Source organism: Styela clava, chromosome 8 (genome assembly GCF_964204865.1).
Source record: "Styela clava chromosome 8, kaStyClav1.hap1.2, whole genome shotgun sequence".
In the NCBI taxonomy this organism is placed as follows: domain Eukaryota; kingdom Metazoa; phylum Chordata; class Ascidiacea; order Stolidobranchia; family Styelidae; genus Styela; species Styela clava.
In genome coordinates, this window is record NC_135257.1 from 11,445,743 (window position 1) to 11,459,847 (window position 14,105).

Genomic DNA, 14,105 nt, shown 5'->3' on the forward strand with positions numbered 1-14,105 from the left:
GAGAACCACAAACAATAACTTCAGCTGATGTCGGTACAAGTACTGCTTGTAGCGCCGTGACCGAAAACGACTTATTCTTCTTCGCGATACGATACCCATTTTAATAAAATTAATCTTGCAACGATCCCCAAAATATCCAAAACAGAAATAATACAAAAGACGAAGGACAAGTCCGTTTCCCGCCTGACCTCACGTCACAGTACACTGCGCAGAACTGTGGTTCCGTGCACACTGCACAGTGCGGAGAGTCGCTGCATAGCCATTATATAACTAGTCTGGAAGCTCTCGCTTTTTTGCATGACACCGAGTTGTTGACAGCGACATCTGGTGTTGGCGTGGGTTTTACACCCCTGTCGTCTGCTGGACAGCCGAATCAGGCAGTTTGATACAGGTAATGTGTGATTGTTTTCAGGCCATGTTTACACATTTCAAGTTGCGCGAAGTTGGCAAGATATAGAAAACTAAAATAAAAAGACAAACTATTATTATTAAACTTAAATATGGACTGTATATGCAGAAAAGGTAGTCTAGAATTCTATCCTAAGCTACTGGTAACTCCGGTGCTGGTACGGTAACATTCGTTTTTTAGTTACCGGTACAGAGTTAATTATGGTTCCAAGCAAGCATCGTGTCCCGGATGGTAAGAAAAGGAAATTTGGAATGCCTCTAAAAGAATGGACACAAAAGTTTCATCACGTTTTTTTGGTATCCGCAATTTTACCGTATTTTATTTTGGCTATCCAAATCAAGGGCAAAGTTTATTCTTTCATCTCAGAAATATGGTGTAGGCTACTGCTGTATGTGATGTCATGAGTTTTCACTGTTTATTTTCTGCCTTATTGTATTCTAGTGTTAGCCATTTATTAACTCACTTATGACTTTGACATATTAATTGCTAAGTAATTTTCTATGGGTCTTACTACTTACTGAATACAGCGCGAAACACCCCAAAGAGCGCAAAACAGAGGAAAACAGCGCGAAACAGAAGGAAACCAGCGCAAAACAGGGAAACAGCGCAAAACAGGAGACGCAGTCATTACCACCTCCTGCCACGAAAGAACTACGGCGCCTCTCGCCATGGTTTTATGGCGCTATTTCCCGCATATTTACAAGGTTATGTACCGGATTATAGGTCATCATGCGAAATTTTATCTACCTTTTTGGTGCTCCAGAAGTATGTGCAGCCATATGTCGCACAACCTGAATCCGCTACACACACACACACACACACATACTATTTTCAGGTTGTGCGCCATCTTGGTGTACATACTTCTGGAGGTCCCTTTTTACCTAACCCTATAGCCAACCATATCCATATGGAAAATGTCCTAAATTATGGTACCCAAAATGTGTCACCAGCAGGGGCAGACCTGCCATTACAGCATTACTGGCTACCTACGTTGGTTTGTGTTTTTAATTCGCTGCCGTGGTACTCTAACTCAAAACAAGGTGCCCCGAACTCATTGCAAAATTTTTTTCTGCTTCACACTGTTTCCCTCTGTTTCCAAACTGTTTCGCGCTGTTTGCGGTGTTTCGCGCTGTATTCAGTAAGTAGTAAGACCGATTTTCTATTGCATCCAGATTGTGTTTAAATATTGCTACTCTCCTAACTTTAAAAGCAAAGTTGAGAATGGAAAAGCTAGAATTTGTGCTGATAATTTCAAGGATGAAGATATTCAAAGGGCCAATAAAAAAGATGGAATAAGTTTGGAGCATCACCCACAAAATTGTTGCCAAGAAAATCACATGAAGTACCTCCCTGGCCACCAGGAAGAATTGTTCCCAAATATTCATCTATAAATGACTGTCCACCTTCATCATCTCAATCTGCAATTATTAACTACAATTCCATCAATGAAATAATTTCAGCTTTTGAAAAACTGGAGAATACATTAAATCAATACATACAAAGCTCATTTCACATACTATTCTAATCACAGTTTACAGGCGACATCGGAAATGAGCCTTCTAATTTGCCAATTTGACCAAAAATAATTTTCCTTTTCTTGCGCTTTCGCTGGAGTTTATTCTCCCACAATATCATCAGCAATTTCAATCCTACTCAAAAACTTAGTTGATCTCACCCCGAGTTTGGGATATGATATTGTTTCCACAAAAAGTTCATGGATTCCCAGAAGTGTTCCAGAAATAGAAGATGATGGCAGAATTTCCTTGAAATTAAGGTAAGATATATTTGCATTTAGTCAGATATACTTCTTTTCAGTTGTATTTTTGTTGAATTTATTTTTGGTATTGTATCAATACAGATATATCAGCTCTCAATGTGAAATATTGTATTTTTATCCTGGTACACGACCCAACATCTGCTACACTTGTATGCGTCTCCATGTGCATGATCAAGACAGTGACAAGAGAAAATTCAGCCTTTTTACAACATCTATGATAAAAGATCAGAATGGCTTGAGAAAGATATTCTAAAATACCTGGATATTGGGAAGAAAAGGCATACAGTCGGCCATTAGTGGAAGAAGTTAATCGCCAGAAAATGCTGCTCAGTGATGCCACAAAAAATGGCTTGAGAATGGCATCTATTTCCATGGCTGCGATTATTCGTATTGTTTGGGACAGTGATGCGAGCTATGTTTTACCACGGCGAATGAACCAAGACCCTCTAGAGCAGGGGGCCGCAACTACTTTTCAGCGCTACCCAAAAATTCTATTTCTAATTTCTTGCAACCCAAGAATTTGGTAAGCATAACATTATTCATCAATTTTAATACTATTATTGACCCTATCAATTTTCTTGCATAAAATTATGTGAAACTTAGCACATAAAATGAATATTATCGTTTATTATAACTAATGCGAATTATAAGCTTTGTGTTTCAAGCACAACATGTCAATTTGAGGTTTAATTTGGGAGACGGTAACTCGAAGATCTTCTAGCCTTGTTCTGTATGTATGAAAACGTCCTTTCACATAAGTAGGTAGTTCCGAATGGCAACAGAACATTCATTGCATCAGTTAATAACTCCGGATATTTCTTTGCAACTGAAATCCAAAATTCAGCCACGACAGACTGTCTGAATGGCATAAGTATCTGAGCGCTTCTAAAATGTTTATTATTACGTCAAAATTTGCACTTATACTGATTGGCCAATGTCACCGCAGTAAATAAGGAAGTGCATACTCGGGGAAATATCCATAATTATTCGGAGAATCTTATAGTTGTTATACCTAAATACGCTACACAGACGCGATGCTCATAATTATGGCAAATTTAAATTGTTTTGCGACCCAGAGCGGAGTGCTTCGCAACCCAAATTTGTCGCGAGCCCGTAGTTGCAGACCCCTGTCTCGTTTGCTTTAAGATTCAAGTGTAATTTCAACACAATACATTTAGATAATCATTTTTGTTCCTAATTTCTTGGTTTGCGGCCCGCGTGGCCAATAAATTTCAAAAAGTGGCCCGCGACATGTTTTAAATTGGAGACCCCTGCTATTTTGGTCACCAACGCGAGCGAGGTTCCCGTACTGGAAACCCCACCTTTAGTTTATTCAAATCAAACTCCAGATCAATTGATGTTGTAAAATCGAGTAGTAGTCTTTTTGGTTCTAATGTTGCGATTGAAAATGATTGATAAATTTCTAGAAGCTGACTTCTTTCTGCTTAAATACATGCATACGGATTTATATACAAGTACTAGTCCATTTTCTTAAATATGTTTTCTAATTTTAGTGGCTGGCTCGTCTCTGCTTTTAATAATAGTTACCATAATGTATCCAAAATTATATTTTCATATGAATATTAATCGATGGTTTATTTGTCAAAAATTCTATTTGAGAAGCTGAATTCAAATTGAAAAGTTTCCCCTATTCCTCGTATAATTTTATTCAAATTTGTGAAACAGCATCTATGTTTTAAAATTAGCTATCAATTATTGGTCTGTGCATTTGTCATTTTTCTCTACCAGGTCTGTGTGATTCTTCATTTTTGTTGATTCTTCATTTTTTTTGTATTTCTTATGCTAAGAACACAAAGTAGAAGTTGTTTTGTTGGCTAATTTTTATTCTAGTGTAATAATGAGATTATTGTTGTTCTGCAGTTCAGTCTTACAATGGATATGGGTCCTTGATCGAATAAACCTCCCCACAAGAATGGTCATAATACTGGATTCACTGGGGCTGAAGAGGTCCATGTCAATATTTCCAATAATCATCTATTACCCTTTTGCATGCTTGAGACCGGAATTCGCGTTCCACAGAAATTAGGAAGAGAACAAAGGTTTCGGATGCTGATATGAGACCGCCTCTCTCGCGCTCTTCAAAGCAATTGGGAAGATCACGCCTCGAAGCTTAGTATTGGCACCAGAAAGCAACTTCTCCACCTAGACGCTTTATTCCCCATTTTAGCAATCCCCCAGCTAGGTACTCAATCACCTTTCAGTCGCCTTTGGTTATTGACGTTTGCATGAATGGCTCAGTTACTTGAAACGCTCCTTTTATAATTTTCGGTGCTGCAGTTTTGATTATGCGTTTTAGGTCCAAATGAGAGATTTCAGAATTGTTCGAATATGGCTTTTGCAATTTTTCAATGTATTTAGCTGTCATTTTACTTCTGGATTCTTCCCTAGAAATTTCCATCATATCTGCCCATAGTGGTGATTCCTGATTTAATGTGATGTTCAAATCATTCAATGCAGTCTGCAGTGTCTTCTTGCAATCAACACTTCCGTAGTAGATTTCTACTACAGATATGTCCCATTTTCCTTCTATCTCGTCATCAAGCTGTGAAATATATAAAATCTGGTCTAAAACAGTGCCTAAGTGCTTGAATAAATCAAAACAGATGTGATGTAAAAATACTGACCAAATTTTTAGCAAAACAAAAACGGTCTTTACTTTCATATATTAAACTACGGTACTATAAACTCTTACTATTCATTCTTTCAGGATTAAAACCTATTTCAATAAGCAATCAGTACTATATAACTCACGTTGTCAAAACATTCAAGCATTTCTTTCTCAGATAAATCCATTTTCATTCGAACTTCGAATACCGTTAACAGCGAGAAGCCTAAAATATACAGCAGACGACGCCGTGGTTATGAATTAACACCCACGCCAACACTAGATGACGCTGTGAACAACAGGTCAGTATACGGCCTTCCAGACTAGTTATATAATGGCTCTGGTCGCTGTGCGGTGAGTTATACTACTGCCGTGTATACCGGCCTTAACTTAGACTAACTAACCGCAATCAAGCTGCAATACCGCCTACGCATCGATGAACATTAACCATTGTGACGAAAGATTTGCTGACTTGACTGACTTAAATTCAACGCTACAGCGATTTTCATACTAAAACATAATTTGTCCTAATCATTGACGAAAACTTCTTTACAACTTTTAATAAATTAAAAAAGTTTACATTAAAGTTTTTCTTTTAGTTAAAATTTTGATAATAATTTATGTTAGCGAGAAGAGCCGCACAAAAAGTCGCGCGAGCCGCGGTGTGCCCACCCCTGGTATATAGTATACTTTAACGCCACAAACTTTTTCTGGCCACCCATACGCTGCTTGCAATAAAGTCACATAATGGTTAATTTCAAATAGTTGGTGTTAATATTCGATGTGTGCGGTAATATAGAAACGATAGTTAGACTGAATCACACATAACCTACGGCAACAAAGAAAAATAAAATAAAACTTAGTGTTAATAGCGCATGCTATTTGCTTGGAACACGGTCGTAGCCCTCGCTCTAGAAATACTCAATCTGCATTATTACTAATTTGGTATCATCCCCATATACTTGCATTGTGTACATTAATCTCTACTTGGAATAATTCTATCGTTCATCATTGCATATGAACTTTTGGCAACATAGATATTACATGGTGATCAGACCAAGTGTAGACAAATGTTTATTGAAATATCTACAATATGAATGCAAGAGAAAAAAAAAGTATTCTGCGGAAAATAGCATTATAAAGATGAATAATAGCATTCATTGTTACTTTTCGATATATCCTTCTTTTGCCTCCACTACACGCCTCGGTCTGTTTGGAACTTGACTGCACAAGGCACGTATGGTTTCTTCCGAAATTTTTTTCCAACAAGTCATCAATCTATGGCATGCTTTAGAGCAGTTGTTCTCAACCTGGGGTACGCGCACCACTAGTGGTGCGCAAGCAGCTTTGAATTACTGCAACAATTAACTTTTATATTCGCTGAAGAGCGTTTATAGCGCTACCGATCCTTGTCTTTTGAAGATTGCCCCGGCACGCACGTTTTGCATTGTATCTATTCATAAGAACTGCCTTTATTTGATAACGTTCAGCTGTCATTTGGAAAAGGAACTTTAATAGGAAATTAACGATTACAGAAATCTAAAATAACAATGTAGAGGAATGGGACTTGGTTGTATGGGAATGGTTGTAAGTCGTTCGAAAATATAATTTGTTAAGAATAGAATTTTCTTCCAAACTCTTTTGAAACTATGGCAAGATTTGCCGTATTATTATAACGTTTTATGGTGTTTATATTCATGAGCATCCGTGTTTTCGCACAAGAATTTCATAAAATCGATTACAAGGAAAAACAGGAAATCAATCTCAGCCTCGATACAAGGACTTCATGTTCAAAGCTCAAAACTACACAATACAAACCAAGGATTATAGGACTAGTCGCAAAAGCAAGCTTCCCATTGATGGAGATTTGGATTAACTATCTTTGATCCACTTTTTTTGCCGTGATAAAAACGCAATTTCGACCCAGACATTTGAAAATGTTCCCCATCCCCGATACCATTGAAAAGCACAATATTTTTTTGCCGTGATAAAAACACAATTTCGACCCAGATGTTAGAAAATTTCCCCCATCCCCGATACCAATGAAAGGCACATTATTTTTCTGAGCAGCATCAATAAAAATTCTTTAAAACATAAAAATGAAATCAATATATCAGTAAATTCTAAAGCTATTGTTAAAGCTTAGGGATGCGTCACAGCGTTATTGAAATTTGTTGATTTTGGCAACTTTAACAAAATTGGACAATGAAATCTACATCGACGTGCACGAAAGCAGATCAACTAAAGGATTATCCACTGAATCTAAATTAGCATAATTATGCTTCTGTAGCTGGACGTCAATTCTGGTTTAAAGTTACGTTTTGTATAGACTGAAAACTAATATTGCATAAATTGTTCAATTAAATAAGCCTAAAAGCAGATTACACTGCGCATAACTTGATTAATGATGGAAAGGAGTCTCCCTGAAGTTTACAAATAGTGGAAATTCTGAACAAAATTATGCAAGTAGCGCTCAATAAAAACTTTTATTCAAACCCATTCTGAAATTTTAGTTAAAAACGTGAAATCTTTTTCATTTTTTATTGCTAGTCTATTTATTTTTGAAATAATGCTGAGCATGTAAGGTTTCATAAATATGGTAATATTCGCCCTAATTTTAAATACTCTTCTTTACGGTAATTGATGTTTCTTCGAGGAAAGGCTCCAATATAGCCCTCTAGTTACCTTATATCGCCAATTGGCACACTTATGATGCACGGTGGCATAAGTGACACTGTAAAAAATAGGACTTTTTTATTTTGGGAAACTTCTTAAACGGCTCTTTACTTTTGTACGTCTCATTGATTTGTTTGTCCAATGGGACCTCCAGAAGTATGCGCACCAAGATGGCGCACAACCTGAACATATTATGTCTGTACCGGTTGAGATTCAGGTTGTGCGACATCTTGGTGTGCATACTTCTGGACACCGTCCAATGAATATATGCGACAGAAGCAGACTAACATATCAAACTTTATGTTGTCTATCAATGAAATTTATTTCTAAATATCAAATACAAATAAATTTTTATTGACAGAATGGAACTATAAAATAATATAATATAGAATAGAGTTAACATATATATATATGTAGAAAATTGCATGCTATGCAAAATATGTAAGTAGAACACCAGCTGCTGAAGGATTACAAGATGAATTGTCCATTTTGTAAGTAAGACTTTTAGAATAGTTTGGAAGAAATCCATCTGTTGAAGTCGAGACTGGATTTTCAATTTGGAGTAAATATTCTTTGCGAATATCTGTACCAAGGAATCCAGAAGCACATTGAAATGGCTCGATGTTTACATCTGAATTGCTCTGATTGTTCCCCAACCGTTTTCGAATCTGTGTCACTTTGTGCAAATTCTTAGCTATACGGCTTTTTAGCCCTCTTATAGAGTTACGAACATTCCGAATATCTCCTTCTTCTTTGTCCTCCAACAGAAGTAGAAATCTTCGAAATTCATTATTTCGTTCACGTTCTATTTGTATTTTCGTTTGAATTTTGGCCAACAATGACTCCAGTTTAAAGTTGTCCTCCTTTTTCAAACCAGGTCTAAATTTAGCTCGAATGGCTTTCCGAATCCATCGAAATGGATTTTTTGTTTTGCCACGGTATTTTTCGAATGAAACAATTTCTTCGGAAATTCTTTTTCTTTCTTCTTCTAGTTTTATCAAATTCTGATGAAAAATAAAATAAATGATTTTTCTGTATTTGTATTGATCTGAACTATCATTTTGGCAAAATAACGTCTATTTCGGTACATTTTTACTTCTGGTCTGTAGTACAATACTTTGCTAACCTCGTATGAGTCGACTTCACTTTTGAACAAAAACTCCCTTTTCTCTTTTTGACTCATCTTTGACAATTCATAGTTAAATTCGTAAATATCTTTTCTATTTGAGAAGATATCGTTCCCCTAAACAAAAATACAAAATTCAATTATAATAGTCTATTTTGTCAGCCAATCAGCAGTTTATTTTTTCACATGCAGAAAATACACATGGTACATACAGAATTAAAAAAAATAAAAAGATGCATTTCAGTGTGAGGTCTATCAATCCATTTAACATTTAATGCGAGGCTAGTTTTTATTCCGAGCTTGGTCTGCTACTTTTTTTTTATATTTAGAAACGTTAACAGCATGGGCGTATGATAAATATTGGCAAATTCCCAAGTGAGCAACAATTTCCCAAGTCGACTTTTTATCATTAATTCTCACTAAGCAAGCTTTCAGATATGAAATTTGCTATTTTATATCATGAATTGGAGACAAGGCAATTAAGAACGTTTACAGCATTTAATCGATCTCGTAACAATCCGTTTTCATTGATTACAAACCTCAACAATAACAGATGCATCAACGTTTTTGTTTGTTTCCACAGTTTTGGCGCATATTTGAGTACAAAATTGATCACGTGCCTCTTTTCTGGACTTCTTTATATTATTCTGTAAAAATTAAAGAGAAAAATAACGGTTGGGAAGATTAGCAGGAAAAAAGTTTCCGACAAATTAGATTTGTTCAGAAATACCGCTAATACGTCTTAAGCTGATTCAATCTTATATTTTCAAACCTAAGTTCAAAAAACTGCAAACGATAGCAGAAATTATTTTTTTGGAAGGAATAAAATCTCAGAACTCACCTTTATGATATTTTTTCCATATTTTGCAGACACGACATGATTTTTCTTGTGATCGTTGGAATCATTTTTTAAATCAGTGTGACTGACTGAGCAAGAAGCAGTATCATATATTTTATCATCTGGCGTAGGATCGTTACATTCGTCCAAAGCATTGATTGATGAATTTCCGTGGTTGGTCGGAGCAGAATCAGCATTACCTTCATCTTTAATTGCGTTTGATTTTGCCACATATTCTGGAATAGTTGAAATTTCAACTTCTGAAACAGGATCATTCGCGTGTACATTATTTGTACTTTGTATTTGTTTCTCAAGAAGGTTTTTTCCTGGTTGTTTTTGATCGGATGATCTGGTCAGTTTGATGGGTGATGGGTGAGGCACACAGTCTCCTTTATCCCTCCCCGATGGTTTATAGAGATGTTGAGGTGTCCCGTTTCCCTTTTGGCTAGTGGTATTTGAATCACCAGCAGCATAGACTTCATCTTCGTTTACCAACAGATAATTTTTGCATGACTGGTTTTCATCAGCAAAATCACCACTTTCGCCGACAATACTCGCAGATTTACCATTAATTTTATGGCTTACTTGAGCACCTTTCAAATCATCCTGGTTGATGGTATACATATCAATCTCATCAGGAGCTTTTTCTTCTTCTGTAGGACTAAAGATACCTCCAACTGTAGAGAGTCGTTGAGAATGCTCGGTAGAGTTTTTGTAAGACAAAGTTGGGTCAATCATTGTCGGTACATCTACAATGTTAAAATGAACTTCATCGACCATCTTTTCAAAAGGCGCTGACGTTGATCCTGTATTGCCAGGAAGCAAATCGTATTCTGATGCAGAAACGAATGGTGACGAATATGTTTCGCTTTTAGTGGGTGGATGGATATTTTCCTCGTCTTGTTGCTGTGCGGGCGAATTGTTTCCTGCAGATTCGTTAGATTTTACGTTGTGGTTCGGGGGTCCATCATCGGGCCTGGATTTGATGCTATTGTTCTTAGATTCATTATTCGGGTCATTACGATTTTTTTCAGAGCGATCCAAACTTCGTATATTCGATGTTCGTATTTTCACATGTTCATTTGCTCGTAGTCTTAGTCTCTTAGAAGCAATGTTGTCATGACGTCTAATTGCCTGACGAATAAATTTTCTAGCTGATTTTTTTATTCGCCAGGTTTTTTGATGTTTTCTGAAGAAATTTTCGGGCTCTCTACATATTGCCAAAAGCATTTTTAAAGTTTTAATAAGTCCCTTTCTAATTTTGAGACTCTGTGTGGCCACAACAATTTGTCCCAGCAATTTGACAATAAAAGAGATCGAGCATTTATCATGGCGAAGTACTGCGGTTAGAAGCCTCGCCATCTTTTCAGTTACAGGAAATGTTATGATCAGCCAAAATAGCCAATTCATGGGCTCCTTGAACAAATTATGCAGAATTCCACCAATGTCCTTACCATGCACAGGATTGTCCAGTATGTAAGCGTCATGAGGAATGTCGATGAATCTCAAAAATAATCCCGCTCCATGATACAGATTGTCTTCTTTTCTCTGATAGTCAACTTCGGTGAAGATTAATACTCCAGACAAAAAATTTACTAATGCCAGCAAAACTTGTAACGCACTGATGAAGTGCTTGATTCGCTTGCCCAATATCGCGTGTAAAAACACGAGAATGGGCGACATTTTGACCTGTTGATACAAGTCGAAGTCGCGTAAATGATAAATTTGCCATTTTTGTAAATTTGCAAAATTAACATTGCTCTAAGTACGATTGTTGACTAATAAATAAAATAATTGTGACGTCACAAATTAAGTTATTTCATGTCCTAGCTAACCGCACTCAAATAACGTAAAATATTTCAATATTAGCTATATTCAAATGTACTGGCGACAAAAGTTAAAATATTTAGCCTAAAACATCATCGAAGATATACAAGTATTTTTATATTGCGATTTAATTGTTTCGAAACTATGTTTTTTTTAATCCTGGTTATTCGCTTGATGGTCGCAGTTTCGCGATGATTTCGGCATGCTTTTATGAAAATATCAACAACCAATACAACTCATGACCTTAAAGTTTTGCAGAAGAGAATGATAAGTTAATCTTTCTCATGAATAGAATTGAAATCGAATGTTTCTTTTTTTTAGATTGATTAAAACTACGTTTATTCATTAGCGAAAGTTGTTGCCATGGTATGGCCCACGATCCAAAGCAATTTGCTACCCCTACCGCAGAGACCAAAGCATTGAATTATAGTTTTCATTGCCTTGTTGCATATATGTTGTGCAAAGTTAGCTTGCAATCAGCGATGTGTAGTAGTCAAGCGTTATGTTATTCTCATCGCGTGTAAAAACAATTACATTTGACATTGAAGAAATTCGAAATACAATTTGGTATGCGCTCTCACTTGCTTAATTAACATGAGCTTGGTCGCATTCGACCATTTGGCATGCGTTTAATCTTATAGAAAGTGAATACAGAAACAGAAGGCTAATATTTCGGAACTTGACTGTGGTTGGATGTGAAATTTAATATTGGTTTTCCATAAAAGACTGCTTGCACAGCGCAAGTTTTACAAAGCACATAGATTTTTATTAATACTAATCGCTCTGAAGTTGGAACGCCAGGGCATGGAATGTTCTTGTTCTATTTTACTCCATTTGTTGTTGATATGAAGTTAGGCTGCTTTTGATATTGTTCTTGTCACATATTGTGCACCGCTTGTTTGCTTGCTGCACTCTCGGTATTTTTTGTATACAATATAGTAGAAATTGTGTGTCCAAACTCCACATCCACAACCATGTTTTTACGCTCGAATTATCTGTTTGTTTTGTGAACTAGTATTTCTTTTTAATTTACTATAATACGTTGTTCGCTGCTTGGGGTAAGTATAAGCACTTTTTAAATCTTTCTAGATTTTGCCTGCTTTATGTTTGTTTTGTCTGTATTACTTCTTTGTTCTGATGTCACGGAATAGACTTACATATTTACTCTTATTGTAGTTTAACGAGAGCATGGATTGATGGTTACCGTGGATTCCAATACTCTTAACAACTCATGTGTTAATAGCGCATGTTATTTGAGTGGAACAAGGTCGCAGCCCTCGCTCTAGAAATGCTCAATCTGTATTATTACTCAATTGTGTACATAAATTTCTAACTGGAATGATTTGCTCGTTCAATATTGCGGTACATGAATTTTTGGCAGCATAGATATTATGCGATTATCGATTTCAGTATGAGCACAGGCTGGAGATATTCCGGCAAGTGCGTTTGAAGAGGGAGAAAAATCATATTTATCAGTGGCGGCGCGTGGTCATTTTGACAACCGGGGCAAGCTACTGCGGGACCAAGTCACCCCCATCTACGGGGACAGGATGAGCGCTGTAAGTTCTCCCATCATTTTATGAGTATAAAAACCAATCCATCGGTAACAACCAATCGGCAAAAGCGACAATTTTTAACGATAAGAAATGTCTTTAAAACCGGTCCAAGTCAAGGGATTAATAAATATAGACATAGTTTATTTTGAAACCTCTTTCAAAAGGAAAGGCAATATTTACCCAGATAAATACAATGACATATTAACAGAAACTTCGGGAAAGCAGACAAAACCTAAAATAAGGTTTAAAACGTTACTATGAAAAAAGTTATGCAAAGATAAGGACATGCGTCGCTCACTCATAGATATATATGCTGCTAGACTTCTACTGCTTGAACATATATGCAACACGCCGCGGTTTCTTGGAAGCAAAATGCTCAACAACGCGCTGATTAAAGTCATGCATCCCAGAAATACCGTCTCTGTGAATGGATAAAACAGCCAAGGAATTTTATCTATCCTGCTTCATTGTGTTTCTGAGATACGTTTTAATACACTTCTGTGTGCTGAATGTTCGCTCTGCGTCGGCGGAAGAAATAGGCGTCGTCAAAATGATGTCCAGAAATTTTGCAGACGCCGCAAAGGTATTTACTAGAGTGTTATCTATGAGGAACCCATAGAGCGCGCAAGTTGATGTGATGTTCAAAAAAGTTTGATTGGTGTATATAAATCGCAATTCATTTTCCAATTTACCCACGTTTATCATGGGGTAAAATTTGGAGACAGTAGCCAACAAATGGATGGGAAATTGACGTGCAAATTTTGAAAAAATTTTTGGGGTTCATCAAAGAGAACGCGGCAAGGTGTTCGGTGCGCAGACGATCGCCTATTTGATTCACCAGAATGTCACAGCATTCCTTTGCAGACAAAATCAAACGCTGCGTTGTTTGCCCGCGGCGTAAAGAAGCACTCCATGTGTCGTCGTATTTTATTGTTTCCCGGATACGAGATACAGCATCGCAGAAGTCTGAAATACACGACTGCACAGACGCTCCATCCATTAGCCTTGACTGCAATGCGCCGTATAATACATCCACGTGATAGAATAGTGGAGAAAAAATGAAAACTCACCATCTTCTAGCAGACGCTTTAGACCTGCCGCCTCCCTCACAGAGCGTTCGTCCCAAACCGGAGAGCTCTGAATGCCATTGAAACACTCAATGAGCTCAGACCTAATTTCGGACACGCCCTGCACCACGCGTGATTGGAAGTTCCAACGTGTTGGTGCACAAGCTGGGAGACGGCGGCTACATATCTGGCGAAGGAGGTCA

General features: G+C 37.0%; 2 protein-coding genes and 1 long non-coding RNA gene across 3 annotated transcripts; 1 reads left to right on the forward strand and 2 right to left on the reverse strand.

Moving 5' to 3' along the window:
- Positions 1-260: 260 nt before the first annotated feature.
- LOC120346475 (uncharacterized) lies at positions 261-4,965 on the forward strand. Its single transcript, XR_005569993.2, has 3 exons — positions 261-391; positions 1,582-2,183; positions 2,268-4,965. It is a non-coding gene; the product is annotated as an uncharacterized LOC120346475 (long non-coding RNA).
- On the reverse strand, positions 4,405-5,147 carry LOC120346474 (uncharacterized). Its single transcript, XM_039416224.2, has 2 exons — positions 4,959-5,147; positions 4,405-4,749 (listed from the first exon to the last, which is right to left on the reverse strand). The coding sequence occupies exons 1-2, from the start codon at positions 5,004-5,006 to the stop codon at positions 4,405-4,407; spliced, it is 393 nt and encodes a 130-aa protein (XP_039272158.2). The 5' UTR covers positions 5,007-5,147.
- A 2,769-nt stretch (positions 5,148-7,916) lies between these two features.
- LOC120345740 (uncharacterized) lies at positions 7,917-11,135 on the reverse strand. Its single transcript, XM_039415283.2, has 4 exons — positions 9,456-11,135; positions 9,154-9,261; positions 8,615-8,731; positions 7,917-8,492 (listed from the first exon to the last, which is right to left on the reverse strand). The coding sequence occupies exons 1-4, from the start codon at positions 11,133-11,135 to the stop codon at positions 7,917-7,919; spliced, it is 2,481 nt and encodes an 826-aa protein (XP_039271217.2).
- Positions 11,136-14,105: the final 2,970 nt, after the last annotated feature.